The sequence below is a fragment of the Chinchilla lanigera genome, unplaced genomic scaffold (assembly GCF_000276665.1).
Source record: "Chinchilla lanigera isolate Chin_1 unplaced genomic scaffold, ChiLan1.0 scaffold00001, whole genome shotgun sequence".
Lineage (NCBI taxonomy): Eukaryota > Metazoa > Chordata > Mammalia > Rodentia > Chinchillidae > Chinchilla > Chinchilla lanigera.
The window spans coordinates 39,100,856-39,117,367 of record NW_004955402.1 but is presented as its reverse complement, the minus strand read 5'-3'; the positions used below and the strand labels follow the sequence as shown (position 1 = coordinate 39,117,367).

General features: G+C 35.8%; 1 protein-coding gene across 1 annotated transcript in view; it reads right to left on the bottom strand.

Annotated features, from left to right (window-relative positions):
• Dynap (dynactin associated protein) overlaps nt 1-16,512 on the bottom strand; it is a 45,216-nt gene that overhangs the window by 25,571 nt on the left and 3,133 nt on the right. The window contains 1 exon segment of the mRNA XM_013510770.1: nt 3,710-3,848. Coding sequence (XP_013366224.1) covers nt 3,710-3,848 — 139 coding nt within the window.

Sequence of the window (16,512 nt, the reverse complement as noted above, 5' to 3'; positions counted from 1 at the left end):
GTCCTTGAAGAAAATTAAAAGTAGATTGAAATTTTATTTCATTTTGGCTTTTATCTCAGAAGTGAAGCATAGTAATCAAGAACTTTGGATTCCAAAGATTCAGAGTTGAATATTTTGACTTAAAAACAGGCTAATAGCTGGCATTTTTCTTTACATATGAAGTCTTTTTTTCTTCATTAGAAAAAACATGTACCTATATTGAAGGATTAAATAAGAATAATGTACATAAGGTACTTGGTGCAGTGCTTGACATTTAGTTTTCCAAACTGGTTACTGACAAGGTCATGGTCACCCAGGCTTTCATTTTAGAGCAGCAGGAAAGGCGAGCACAGAACTGACCTCTCTGAGTGAAATGAGGCGTGTGTCACTGCTAGAAAATGTGGGCATCGGTCTCGAGAAGAAAGCTCTAGTTTGGGTGTCCAGCATGACAGCTCCTCAACAGCCAAGACTGGAGCCAGACACTGATCACCAAGGCCAGGAAGAGAGAGACAACAAGGACCACAGTGTCTGTATCTTGACAACCGGAAGCTTGTAGAAAGAGCAAGTCAAAGGCCACTGCCACACCTCAAAATAAGCATTATTTTCCCTTGCATTGTTTGTCAAAATTAACAATGGTTGAAGTGCAGGCAGATTGGAACCTTACAACAGAACTCTGGTTGAGTCTACCACTAACTCACCATGTGAATTCTTACAAAAGTATGGGCCTCAGAGAAGCATAGTTGGCCTTCTGTTAAATGCCGCAAGACCAGATGAAGCTACAATCTCCTGCTCAACAGTAAATAAGATTTACAGACAAGAAGAATCACTTGTAGTAATTCCACCAGATAAAGGTCAGTCTCCACTTCTCAGACCTTATGTTGAATCGAAAGCTGAGCTGAGATCCTTCATAGCGAGCCTCTAACCAAGGGTGGGTGAGAGGGTGGGGCAAATGCTGGAGCCCACAGCATCTAATTAAGCAACCAAATACTATCAGTAATCAGAAAAATATAATATCTCTCCCTGGGCACAAGAAGCCAGAGATAAGGACATGAGTTGAAGAGACTGCATGATCAGGAACACAGATACGAATTCAGGCACCAAGCCAAGGGAAAAAATCTGGGTGCAAGGACAAGTCAAACCAGGCTTTCAAAAAGGGTGAAAAGGAAGGACCTCAGCCAGGCTCAGAGGCAGGAGTGAAGGACAGTGAGGCAGATTCCTGCACAGCAGAGCTCTGGGGACTAAGATCACATCACCTTCCACCAAAGTCGCATTGCCAAGACAGCCCATTCACTGCCAGGTGTTTTGCCTGTTTCCCTAACCAACTCACTAGGCCTGAAATGAGAACCCCAGATTTGGCATTGGCTTCTTTTATTGCTGTTTCATTCTGTCATTATGTATAGCCTATTGGAAAGTTATGATGTTATAATTCAAGATGTGATACTTCTCCAAAAGAACAGTAACACCTATATTACCTTTTTGGATGGAACTTTCAAGTGTATTTCATATCATTGGTCAAAACTGACCTCATTGGGGCTGGGGATTTAGCTCAGCAGCACAGCGCCTGCCTGGCAAGCACAAGGTCGTGAGTTTGATTCCCGGTACCAGAAAAAAAATCAAAACCAAAAAAAATAAAATAAAATTGACCTCACTGAGAAAAGTTTTCCTTTGATTTGTCAAAATACTCAGGTGAAAGTAAAACTTTATATAAACATACATATATGTATGTATGTATATATGTGTACCATATACCATGTTGTTTATAAAATTTTAAACATTTCCAAATCCATCACTAATTAGAGAAAAGAGTCACATGATCACTGATAATTTTCAGCTTCTCCTTGTTTTAATGTGCGTGCTCTGACAATAAAATCCCATCAGGGAACTGTGGACTCAGAACCAGAGGGACCTTGGCCAAACTACACCCAAAAAAGAGGGAAAACCTCTCTTGCTTTGAGATAGAGGAGTCTTTCTTAATTTTCAGTTATCCTACAAATATGCATTGAGCAATACAACTTTCCTGTTTGGTCTATTGTCTGAGTGGCAAAAAATATTTCTCCCAATGCTTTTAAATTATTCTTTAATTTCCTTATTTCACAGTACACTTCCATATTTGATTTTGGTGTCAAGTCAACTATAAAAAACTAAATAAACAAGGGCTTGGATCTGAAGAACATAATTACCAAAATGATGCCCATGTATGAACCAGGGTTTTTTGATTTATTGGAGCTGTACTGCACATTTAAGATTATTTTTTGATTTCCAAATAATTAGAATTATTTGAGTACTGAAATTCTAGAATTAATTTCAACAATCTATAAATTATATGCCAAAACTTAGACCTCAAACTTAAAAAAAACTCCTTTTGAAGGTGCTAAACCCAGCATTGCATGATTACAACTACACACTGCTGCATTCCAGGAAAATATTAACATTTTATTTTAAATAATTTTAACTATGTCTTTCAGTATTACAGAGCTACTGAACTGAAAAGCTACTCCACGGAACAAATACATAGGTTTAAGTAGATTTCATGTCAAAATAGCAAGAAAAGAATAGATGATCTTTACCTCAATCTGATAAAAGCCATCTACGACAAACCAACAACCAATATCATACTAAATGTACAAAAACTGAAATGTTCAATCTAAAAACAGGAACAAGGCAAGGATATCCACAATCACCACTCCTATTCAATATAGTTTTGGAAACATTAGCCAGAGTAATTAGACAAGAGAGAGAAATAAAAGGAGTAAAAAAAAGATAGGAAGAAGTAAAATTATCATTATTTGCAGATGACATGATACTCTACATCGAAGTCTCAGCAATTCCTCTTCTGATATTCTTCCAGAAGTAAAAACATCATACTGCAATGATATATGCTCACCCATGTTTACAGCAGCTCAATTTGTAATAGATAAATCTCAGAAACAACACAAATGCCCATCATCCAAGAACTGAATAAAAATGATGTGGTATTTTTATACAGTGGAGTACTACTCAGCTATAAAAAACATAAACTCAAGACTTTTATAGGTAAATGGATACAACTAGAGACCATACTTATAAGTGAAATAAATCAGACACACGTGTTAACTTCATGTTGCCCCCCCAAGTGTAAGAAACTGAAAAAGTAAATAAGATCCAAAATACAGAATAAATATTGTGAAAGGGAAAGAAACTGCCCAAAAGGAAAGAACAACTGGGATGGGGGAAGAAAAAAAATTTATACACACATAGACAAAATTGCTAAGATAACTATACTACTAATTTCCTTTAGTTCATTTAAAGGGATGGCTGTGCTTATATTATTTGATAAGTTTTTTGCATGCCTATATTCTGTAAGTTAAGCAACTACTTTGAAGATAACAATATGCAATATAAAAACGATTGTTAATGTCCTATTAACCTGTTTTGAAATTCTCTATCATTGTTTTTATTGGGGTTTTTTTTTGCTCTTTCTCTTTAAAATAAAATAATAATAAAATAGCAATAAGGTTTTTTGTCAAGAATGACATTAGAATGTTTCAAATTTTTCAAACAAATTCATGTAGGTCATCAAAAATCAAAACTAACACCATGCAAATGAAGCAATCAAAGCAGTTTTGTTCTTTTTGGAAATGCTTATGTCGGCATTATTTTTTTGTCTAGCCATCCATCAAACTTGTCAGATCAAAATTACCCTCTGACAAACTAAAATTAGAAGATTGGCATTGCAAGCGTTGGTGCTCACGTGGAACTCTCACGTATTACTGGGAGAGCGGGAAATGATGCCGCCGCTTGGCGGCCCCTGACACTGTGTATGCACCTACCCTTTGACCTAGCATATATGTGCATGTCACATTGCTGTACTTCATCACTGTTGCTCCGCACTGAGATAAAAATGAAAGAGAAGAGTTGAGAATAAATTTGAGGAGAGGAGGCTGAAGTCTCAGAAACAAAAGTGACGACCACCTATGTGCTGTGGATTCCTGTGTGTCTCTTGTCTTCGTCTAGTGCCCCCCCACATCATTTAGCTCATGAAAGATCATGGAGAAGGTAAATTTCCCCATAGATACCAAAAACAAAGAAAAGCAAAACTCAAAATCTCAACATTGCAAAAGATCACAGCTGAAAACTGCTCTTAATGAAGATTGCTGCTTTCATCCCAAACTCAGTGAGGCTGATTAAAGTTGTGTCCAGGCTGGGATGTTTGAACGGAAACTTAGATGATTCTTATACATCAAGATTTGAGACAACTTCAAGTGAAAATGTCTGTGATACATGAGACAGAGCTTCTAAAAATTCTTTCAAAAGAAATATTTTAATAAACTTTCATAAACTTACAAATGGTTAACCTTTTAAAATTTATTTGCTAAAAATTTTATGCCCTACACAATGCCCTAGTTACTAAGTGTTCACTGGTGAACAAACAGATGACAACCCTGTCCTGCTGGAGCATTGTATTTTATGTTTCAAAAATACTCCAAATAAATTTATTCACCACTTTAGCTTAAGGAATTTTATTGGAACAAATGGCAGCAAAATGACAGTCTGAGGCTCTAAAAAAAGTCAGTGGTTCCCACACAAGAGACATTTGACAATAAATTTTTCAATTGCTGCAACGGTAGGGAATAGATGCTACTGGTACCTAGTAAGGAATGCTGTTAAACATCTCCCAGCAACAAAACTCAAACTGCTCCTTGTGTCCAGGTTGGAAAACCCTGCTCTTACAGATAATGCTTATAGAAGATATGTGGAAATAAAAGGAGGTGGGGAGATGATCTCATCCAAAGAACAGTGAGAGGATGATGCCAACTCAGCATCAGTAAAGCTAATGTGTGTCCCGCAGGCAGCGGGGACTGCAAACAAGTCGACTGACAGGAAAGTTTCAGTAATTGAGGAAAACATTGAATTTAATCAATTCAATCCAAACTCTACCTATTACTCCTAGCCATCAAAACTTATGGATCTTAAAGAGAACAGAAATTCAACTGAATTTTCTTTGAAATCTGGCTACCTAGTTGAAAAATATGAGTTATCCTTAATAAGCATTTCCTTTACTCTCATTGCAAGAGGACCTCCATATTTTTCACTGGGCCAATGGACACCCAGAATCGAGATTGTGTTTGCTGCGTCCTTTGACATTAGGTGTAACGATATGGCTAAGATCTCCATCATGGGCAAGTTGTGTTATGTTAAGTTAAGGTATGTTGGCAAACAAAATTAATCCTTACAAATGAAGGCCTATCCCCTTTCTTTTCTTGCTTCTTAACTGCTGGATGATGGATGTTATGGTTTGTTCTGGATGTCCCCCAAAGCCTCATGCAGTCATGGGGCTGGCTTCTAGAGTTTATGACTGATTCATGGGTGTGAGCACTCCACCCGCCCTGGAACAGATAGTTTGCATACAGTGTAAGGGAGAGAAAGAGGCTCTTGCCACCTTTCCTCCCTTTTGTTCTTGCTGCTTTTGCTGTCTTCCGCTGCCATGAACTGTTGCCCTCTGCCATGTGCCACTCTGCCTTGTAGACAGCTGAATATGGACTGAAATCTCCACAAACTGTGACCTAAATAAACCTTTCCTTCCTTAATTTTAGGTGTCAGGTACTTTGTCTCAGCAACGAGAGAAAAGTAACCAAGACAATGGAGCAATAGGACCTAAGATGAATCTGGACCAACTCTACAAAGCAAAACTAAAATATTATCTTACTGAAGCACATATATTAATTTGACAATGAGAGACTATAACTGTAAAGTAAATGCAATTCCATCATCATGTAATTCCACCTATGTGTTATTCATTAGCCTACAGAATAGTACATCATTTTATCACTTGCATAGAAACTTTCATTTATTTTATTCAGAATCCTTAAATGACCCATTTATAAAGTACTAAAGAAAATACAAAACTGTACATTTAAAAGTCATGGCAGTTATGTAAAACTATGAATTATGATATATACTGTTTTTCTTGTACATTTTTTATTTCACAGATCAATACCAGAATATGTTCTTTTAAAAGTGTATGGGTGTAGCTCACTATTCATCACATTCTCCTATGAATATTATTTAATATTGGCAGAACTTTCAACCAAAATATTAGTTGAATATTTTTCTGGCTTGATAGAATTATTGAGAGTGATTTGATATTTGTTCTTTATTCAATAAAATTTGTTAGCAGTGGGCTATTTTTCAGTTATCTGTTAAAGGTAGGTGAGCATTACCATTGCCTCAAATTCTTAGTCAACACTTGCTGATTGTAAATTGTTTTATTTACATCACATACTTCTGTGCATAAAATTTGACCAGAATCATCAAGATGATAATTTAAAAATCTAGTCATCCTTTACTTCTACACTGAGCACCAGTATGACAGCTCACAATCTCTGATTTATGGCCTAAACAAAAGGATTGTTATAGTCACCATACTTCCTGATTAATATAGAAGTTAATCAGTTAGCCAATTGCAAAATCTTTGTACATTTGCTATTTGAATTCCCTATGCAATGCTGATGTATAGTTGTGAAGATGACATTGTGAAAAAAACCTTCTGTGAATGCTATTGGAGTCATCATCCATGCATTATTGCCTTGAAGATATAATTATCTTAAATCACATTCTAAAACTCTATATTATAATAATATGTATGATTGTCATAAAATAAATGTTTTATTTTTCATAGTACTGGTATAGAGTCTACAAGGTAGCATTCTTTCATTCAGTTTAGAACCAATCTAAAATTATTTAAGGAACACTGCTATTGTATTAGCATTCATCAAAATAGAAATAATGAACTGAAAAGAATAATATTCAGTTGCAGTTCACATTTCAAATCATTTGAGATTTCCAAACCACGTTGGCTTTAAAAATGAGAAATACTTTTTAATTTGGAGAATTTAGTTTTATTTGCAAAAGATACTCATTTCACGAAGCAGGGATTTATTGATCAAATACTTTGTGTCAGTCATTGTCTGGGCCAGTGATTAACGTGGGTGAGACCCCTGATACAACAGAGCTCACAATCTAGCATTTGTATATAAACTGGATGGGCATATATTTTACTATTCAAGCCAAAGTACTTTTGAGAGTGAAGGAATTTGCCATTAATAATGATTCTGTCACAATTAATGTGATCCAATATCACCCTAGGAAAACTGTCTTGACTGGTCACCTTATTCAGTAATACGTTGAGATTTAGATTTCAACTTTCAAAGTTTATTTAAATTGCAGCATCTAGTATATTAAGAATAACATTCTTTTAGTTATTTATAAATTTTAAAGACCCTAGAAATTTAATTCCATTCTCAGTTGAAGGAAGGTCAACTGTGTGACTATCTTTTCACCAGTTCTGGAGACTATGTTCATGTTTTTTCTAGAATTTTGTCATTCCATTTTTCAATGACACTCATAAAAAATACCCTTATATCCTTATATGTCTCCCTGTAACATTAACTTCTTTCCCTTATTTCTTTTTTGCAAGACAAATAATTTTTGTCTAAACAACACTTTTCAAGCATTTGAGCACAAGTGCTAAGGTTTTTATTTTTATCATTTTAATAATACTAAAGGCCAAAATTGATCATTTAACTCTTAAGTCTGATAATAAAAGTTTTAGAAAGTGTGAATCTTGGAAATGGCCTATATGTGCATGAACAGATAAATGGATAAAGAAAATGTGGTATTTATACACAATGGAGTACTACTCTGCCATAAAGAAGGATAAACTTGACATTGGTAAGAAAATGGATGCACATTGAGACCATAATATTAAGTGAAATAAATCAGACACATAAGTTTAAATATTGCATGGTTTCCCTTATATGAGAAACCAAAACAGAAATACAAAGCAAAATAAAAGATAGTTAATAGTCAGCAGTGGGATAGATCTTCCACAAAAGGAAAGAGGGCCAAGAGATGAAGGGAGGAGGGGAGGAGAGGAAGGAAAGGGGAGGAAAAAGAATTGAGATGTATTGTGTACATTTACCAACTCCCCCCAAAAATGTAATCATTATCCTTCAAAATTCAGCTATGGGGAAAGCAGACTTGTAAGCACTGAACCTGGACATACAGCTGAACAGATTTTCAAGCAAAATGCTGCAGATAGAAATTGGTTTATTCTTGATCTTTGAAGTAAAAATATACGTAAAATATCAAAGGAAAGAAACAAATTTGGGAGAAAACTCTTCAGCACAAAGAAATAAAGACGAGATTTTGAGAAACCCAGCTCTCTGGACTGCAGAAGATGATAAAGTAGCAGGGGACTCCCTATCAGAAAAGCATGGTCTAGAAAGGAAGTCAAAAGCCTGACTGGGCCACCTTTTACCCATGCATTGGAAGAATTAGAAAGTCACAGTATACACTCACACAAAAACACTCTTTCAGAGATTGTGTGATTCCAGGACTCCCTCAGCTATCTCAGTGGAAGCTAGGAACAGAGGTGGGATTTTACCAGAAAGGTCAATGGAGAAGACTCTTGACTAATGGAGTGACAAGCACAGAGGATCCACAAGACTCTTTAGAATTTTATGCAGGAGAAACCCGGCCAGTTTAAAATGAAACAAACAGAGAGGATGAAACAGAAATCTGCGGGACTCTCAAACTTACCACGCAGCAAACAGGCTGGTAACACAACTCAGCTGAAATCATGCACTGACTTTCAGGACAAAGGGAGGATGACCAACCACCTTTCCATAGAAGCAGTGGGGCTGCAGGCCCAGAAGGTGAAGTCCCAGCCAGAGAGTTACTCCTGGACCTGGAAACCAGATGGATTTTCCTACATGAATCTCTAAATGCCTTTGTACTGTTGGCTACTTTTTTCTTTTTCACTTTCTGTCTTTGTGTGGGACTGTCTGTAAATTTTGTAGTTATGTAGCAATGTATTTTTCCATGCAGCCAGATTGTTTTTTAGTTTCTCAGATGAAAAGCTGCTTTGTCCTAAGAGTAGTTGTGTCCAGAGCCTTATCCATACTTACTTTTAAGATGATTGAGATGATGACATTGAAAACTTTTAAACTGATGAGTCTCCGATTATTTTGGACTTAAATAATGCATTGAGATTTCAGGGGGAATTTCAGATGCAGGGAATGTACTTTACGTGCGACTGGACATAAATCTTTAGGAGCCAGTTAATCCCGCCTCAAAGTATACACATGCTAATCTTCTAGGTCACTTTATATAGTGAAGGGTACTTTGTGCGTATGGCTTGAAGATTTTTAGATGGGAAGATTTTCCTGGATAATAAAATTGGATGAAATGTCATCACACAAATAATTAATTATAGGAAGCAGGCAGAAAGGTCGTAATAAGAGAAAGAGCTGTGATTAGAAGTGCAGAGTTTGAAGTAATAAAATATTCATGGGCCACAAAATGCAAACATCCTTTAGAATCAGAACCAGGCAAAGAAATGTAGTCTTCCTAGAAATAATCATATTTGTTACCTCTGTTTTATTTTAAAGATAATAAGTTTGTGTTATCTTAAGGTCTTAAGTTTTGAATAAATGGTTTCAGCACCAATAGTAAACTAATATTCAGCTCTATTAATGTTTATTAATTTATGCATGTATACAAGTAAATAGTTGTATACAGATTTTTATTAAGCATCTACTATATTTCAAACTGAGAAAATGTTATTACTAATTTTGAAGGTAAACTTATGTGCACTTGCCTATGTATGAGTGTCTGTGTGTGTGTCTGTGTGTATGTGTGTTTGTGTATAACTAAATGAAAGGACTTTTAAAGAGAAGGGAATTTAAGTATAATCTCAATGTAGTCTAATAAGATTATATCACCTTGAAGCATATGTAAGTGTGGCAACACCACTAAGATACTAAAAATAATATTTTATAGTAACTGAAAGAATTTTTAAATTTTTTTCTAATCACCATAGTTGATATTGAACTATTTATTTAAAATTTTTGCTTAAACATATGACCTGTTATTATCTATTAATAAAAATATTTTCTTCCAACTCTGTCAGAATGCAATCACATTTTTAATTGGTACATGTTTGCTATACATGATGATTACATTTATCATGGGTTCTGGTTCATGTAATGGAAATTTTAGACTTGAATAAGACTACTTTTTATAGTTTGTTTCAATAATTAATTTTTCTCTTTAAAAGTTCTTCAATGTGTATTCATTTGTAAAATATATTCCTGGATCACTCCACTGACTCTGTTTCAGTAGGTTTCCAGAAGGTACTTGTCATTATATCAATTTTATTTTGTCAGTTGACAGAAATTATGTTTAATAAATGTCCCAATTTATAATTTTATTATTTCTCTTGCACAACGACCTTACTCCTGTATGTCTTCTTCAGTATTTAGTTAATATTTCCATTTGAAATAGAAAAAGCACATTTATAGTGATGGTAGTAGCAGTAAATATGCTAAAGGACAAAACAATCTGTGAAGAAAATAGTATTTGTTTTATGTAGTTGCATATGCCAGTACTTGGTGCATATATATTTATGATTATTATCTCTTTATTTGGAGTTTTCCCTTAACAAGTAGGTAGTGACCTTCTTTGTCTCTTTTGATCAGTATTGACTTGAATTTCATTTTTTCTCCAAATAGACTAGCTACCTCTGCTATTCTCTGAGTTCCTGTCACATGGAGTATTGTTTTCCATCCTTTGACTTTCAGGCTATGAGTTTATTTTTGAGTTAAATGTGTTTCTCATATACAACCTATTGTTGGATTTTGTTTCTTGACCCTTTCTCCCAATCTGTTTCTTTTGACTGATGAATTTACACTAATGGCTATAACTGATACATATTGGATTTTATCTTTGTCATATTATTTTCTTGCTGTTGGTTCCTTGTCTTTGCCCTCTATTTAATAGCTTGAGATGCCTGGTGGCTTTTTTCTATTGGTGTTCTTGGAATTGTGGTCTTCATTCTCTCTTTCTAAGATATCTTTCAGAATGTATTGTAGAGCTGGATTGGTGGCCATAAATTTCTTCAGTTGTTCCTTATCATGGAAATATCTTATTTCTCCATTGATTTTGAGGATAGTTTTGCAGTGTACATGAATCTGGGTTAGAGGATGTTTTCTTTCAGGACTTGAAATATTTCACTCCAAGCTCTCTTTGATTTAAGGGTTTGTACTGAGAAGTCTGCTGTGATTTTGATGGGTTTCCCTTTATAGGTAATTTGTATGTTTTCTCTAACAGCTTTTAATATTCTGTTCCTGTGCTGAATTTCTAGAATCTTGATTATTATATGCCTTGGTGTAGATTTATTTTGGTCATGGCTAATTTGAGTTCTGATGTCTCACTTATTTATATGTTGAATTCTTTTCCCATGCTTGAGAAGTTTTCTGCCATTACTTTTGTGAACAGGTTTTTTATGTTGTTTGTATTGTCTTCTGATTTCTCATTAACTCTGATCTATCTTATGTCATTCTTCTTTGTATCATCTTGGAGATGTTGAATTGATTTTTCATAATCTTTTGCTGTTTTTAAGAAATCTTTATGTTGATGACTGCTAACTGCAATCCTATCTCTAGATCTGACATTCTGTTCTCACATTAGTTCAATCAGCTAAATATATTTTCAACAGAATTTTTAAACTCCTGGATATCTGTTTGAGTCTGTTTCATGGATTCTACTTCTTTCCTATGTTAGGGATTCATGCTTTCCATAATTTTCGCAGGCTTCTTTTTTTTTTCTTTTTGTCTGTGTCTGCACTAGATTCACAGAGCAAGTCCTTCATTTTGACCATCATTTTTTTTTTACCTGAGAGACTATTTCTGATATGATTTTCTCTATATCTTCATTCATCTGTTTTTGTACTTTTTTTACTACTATTTCAGAAAATTCCAGTGAGTGACTTCTGATTTCCTTCATCACATTCTCCCCTAGATTTGTCCTGCGTGAGCTGGAAGTTTGGGCTTGAATTTTGCTTCTGTTTCTTGTCATTTTCTATTTTTAAAAATTTAATTTGTTTTCTGTGGTGATGCTTGTAAATTGCTTATGGTAGGTAGCTTTAGAACTAGTACTGAAGTTTCCCTAAGAATTGTCTATTCCTCGGAGATGAGTTCTAGGTGTAGCTGGCTCTTAGATTTTTGTGTTTATTCCAAGATCCTACCTTCCCAATTTGTTAGGAATGAGAAGTTGCTATCTATTTGGCTCAGCACCCAGTCCCTTGGTACTGGACTATGATGATGATTACGACCCTAAGCACAGTGTTGTCATCCAAGAGAGAACAACTAATCACAACACGTATGACACACTGGCTAAAATAGTACTATTAGTAATTATAACAGCATCAAGCACAGCCTAGAAACTGACAAACTGTGGTAACTATTAATTTGGTACCTTTAGCCATAGAAGCATGATCTACAACTATGTAACAAAATCCAACATAACCCAGAACTTGCATGTTGTGAGTTTCCCCTTAGTAGAATGATTTTACCCTGGATGGGGAGGTGGATTTAAAAAGGATAGGGGAAAATATAGGGAGATAGTTAAAGAGATACAGTACAAGCAGGCTGAAGGACAAAGGATGAGCACCTAAGCTTTGGGAATCTGGAGAAGAGGACAAGAGAGAAAGAATGGAGGAGAAAGCAGAAAAATATTGAAGTGAAGCAGAAAAACTAGAGACAATATTTACTCACATGAAATATCAAAAAAATCAAGAGAGATAGTTTAAGAAAGATAAAAAAAGAACAAAACAAACAATAAAGTAAAACCTAAACAATCACTAAAAAACAGAAAAAGGAGAACAAAACAAACAAACAACAAAAATAAAATAGAATTCCTGTGGTGCTCTCAGTTCTGTTGTAGTGTCCAAGTCAGAGCTCAGATCTGTTGTGCCATGTAATTCCACCAAGTCAGTGCCGGGTGCAAGGCTGATCTTGGTTTCTGAATGTGGGGACGGGGACCAATCTTCAGCCAGCAACCTTCTGTATGTCCCTCAGCAGCCCACCCAGATCTTCTTACCCTGAGTGTCTCTGCATCACTCTCCTAGTTACTGTAGCACTCACAGACAAAGATATTCTGAGGCTGCTGTTAGTCCCTTGTACAGCTGGCCACTTCCAGCCCTTGTACAGCCTCCTCTGTACCACTCTGCAGCATTTCCTCTTTGCTCACACTGCTGGGAGACAGGCAGGGAGAGTACTGGCTTTCCACTTGTTGCCTCACTGTGAGTTAAGGTTGCATCAGTCCAGCATCCACCTCTCCCACATCGCTGGGATCAGGGCACTCACAACCTTCACTGCTGCCTCTGCAGTTCCTGACTTGTCACCAGAGGTTCCAGTTAGCCACTATGTTTTCAGATGACTTTCTCTGAGTAACTCCAATGTAACTCCTCCCCTATTCAACCGTGTTGAATCTCTACCAGTTTTATTAACTTTTCAAGTACAAATTGTCAATTGCAAATCTGTTCTTTTCTTCTGCTAGTATAAAAATACATGCAGAATTTAAAATTATTGCTAATATTTATGGATCTAAAATAGGTATAACTTTCAGCAACATAACGATCAATTTTTAAAATATTATTTATTCTGTAATTATAATTCAAAACACATTAATACTGGTTTAAGGAATTTGGAAGGAATGAACTTAAAGGGAAAAAGAAAATGTCTCTATTATTTACAGAGGTTAACTAAACTTCAGCCTTTGAATAATAGTAATTCTAAATACCATTTACTCAGCTGAGATCAGGCACATTCAGGGTGGTATGACCGTAGACTAAATATCATTTAATCAGAAATCCTACAAAAGCAAATTTTGTGAATTCTCATGTGACATCACACCTGTTCTTGTGTAATGGCTCAAAGTTTACAAAGCAGATGCACTAAAAAAATTGCATGAAATCATCCTCAAGCTATGTGTGTAATATATATACAAGAATGAATTCAGTGTCTAGACATGAAATCTAGTATGTCTAAACGTGAGATCCATCCCCAGATATCTCATCACATATATAGAAGTATGCCAAAATCTGAAAAAATCTGATATCTGAAGTACGTCTAGGGATTTCAGATAATGGGTCATTAACAACGTAAGAATGCTTGACATGAAATTCTATTATTTTTCTGCCTTTATGCTACACAATCATTAAATAACAATTTTGTTGCAACATTATAAAAATGATCAGTATCAAAATAAACGTAAGCACTTTTCAGCATCTACTAAGTCCTAGGCAATGAAATAAGAAGTTATACACACTACCTCATTAAGGTCCACAACAACACCATAAAACAAGTTATAAATTGCAGTAATTTACCCAAGGCCACACTGTGAATGGCAAGGCAAAGTTGAAACACAGCTTGTTTAAGCTTCCAGATTCAGTGTCATCCAACCATCATCTGTTCAAATTCTCACCTGCACGGCACTCTGTAGATTCAAGCAATTTCACCTATACTAATCTTCATGTCACTACTCCAAGTCAAGCATTCCCATTACTAGTACATTACAGATGAGGAGAACAGCGTTCAAAGAAAATAAACAATATTGCAAGTGAAAAGAGCTGATACTTTACAGAAGGTAAGGTTTTGTAAGATATAAAAAATTTAATGCTGAAAAAGCCTAATCTGAGTTGAAGATTAGCAAAAGGATGACTTTCAGTTAGGTAGTTCAGCCTAATAACTAGAGTGCACATCATGGGAGATTTATAAGAAAACTGTTTATTGGAGAAATTTTGGAAGGAAGAAGTTTCATTTTGGTGAATTTGGGGAATTCCATCTTTGTAATATGAAGTCAGTGTGTGCTGATATTTTCTGGAGATTTGGGGTTTTAAACAAGTTTCTTTAACATTATTGTAATGGTTGATACATTGTGCAACTTGAGAAGTTTAGAGGTTTAACTCAGCAGGGAGCCAGGGTCCTCACTTTGTAAACATCCTCATCCTGTGCAAGAGGAAGGCATGGAGATGGTGTGAGTGCTATACCCACCCTAGTGGTATAATAGCCTGCTTACAATATAAGGGAGGAAAAGAGGCTTGCTCTCTTTGCCTTTTGCTCCTGTTGCATTTGCTGTCTTCTTCTTCCTTGGAGTGTGGCCCCTGTGCCCTGCCACCCTGCCTTGGAGCCCGCTGATTATAGACTGAAACCTCCACAGACTGTGAGCTATGTAAACCTTTCCTTCCTTAATTTTGGGTGTCAGGTATTTTGTTACAGTAATGTGAGAAAAGTAACCAAGACATGTACTTAAGAGAGACAGACGTAAGAATAAGAAAGGTGATTATTGGAAATGTGTTTCTGTACTCTGGAGTTTGGGACAGCATAAGATCAATCCTTTCCCAGAATGAAAATACAGAAATTTAAGTAAGTATTTATTACAAAGAGATAACACAGAATAAATTTACATGTTTATTTGAAAAAACAAATTACAAGCTAATACAAATAACAGCTAAATACAAACAATATACGATCAAAATTACAAAAGAAATGATAGTGACTCATTTTTCTCGAAATGTTTGATTTCATTCTTACCATTTTACATCCATTTTGGTGACACAAAATATATACAGTGAATGATCTTTATGAAAAATCTTCCTTATTTGTCTTTTAGCCTGTGCAATCACAAGACTGATTGGAATACTCATCGAGCACCTGGTCAATAAACAAGGATATAACATTGCCCCATTATTGTCCATATACCCCTACATGATGTGGAGCATATAATAATTACTCCTGGAACAATAACTTTGTCACTGTACAGTGTTCAACCTAATGTAATGAACTACTATGACCATTAGCAATACAAATGTACCCACAACTGTCACAGCAGGCAACTCTCCTGGCTCAACTGAAATTACTATGGTAAAGCCAACCACTACCTGGTTGCCTAAACTTAACAACCATCATATTTTTTTACTTTGCTATTCCACTATTGTTTAAATCACAAATATTTCTCTCTCTTTGATGACAATTGGCTCAGATAAAGCTGAATATGAATCACTGACTAATACAAGTATTTTACATAGGAAACAAATTACTTTAAAAAAAACAAAACAATAATGAGTATCTAAAAAAGGGACCTGGAATCTATAAGATGATCCTGAAAGCGAAATGAGTTTATACAATCTGTAGTTAAACCAGAGCCTTCCACCCCTGCTCTGGAAAAGGGAGATGGTACCACAGTCAGCTGAAGATGGGTTGGCAGAGGTGCGTCCATACGTAAACTTCAAGTCAGTTTGCTTGTGCAGAATCATCCAGATCTTCCCAAAACCGAAGGGGCACTCGTCCAGTGGCTTTCCTCCATTTCTATACTCCCAGCAAGACTACATGAAGCTCCACTCCTGCTGGGCCACTTACAGCAGCAGTTCCCTAGGAGCCACCGTGACAGCTCGTTCAGTTTCCCTGTGAGAAACAAAACTGGCCACGCACAGCAAAACAGCACAGTGGAAAAGTTCTTTCCTCCTCCTGACTATGCACAGTGTCTCCTTTCAAAACTACTCTCCTCATCGCACTGGTTTCTTTACAAGTCTAACCTTGAGATGATCAGGAGACCAACATCAAGAAAAAAAGAAATGCAAACTGGAAGGCATACAGCAGACCCCAGGACATCTCAAACTCCGTGCTGCAGTGAAGTTCAGTGTCCTGCTAT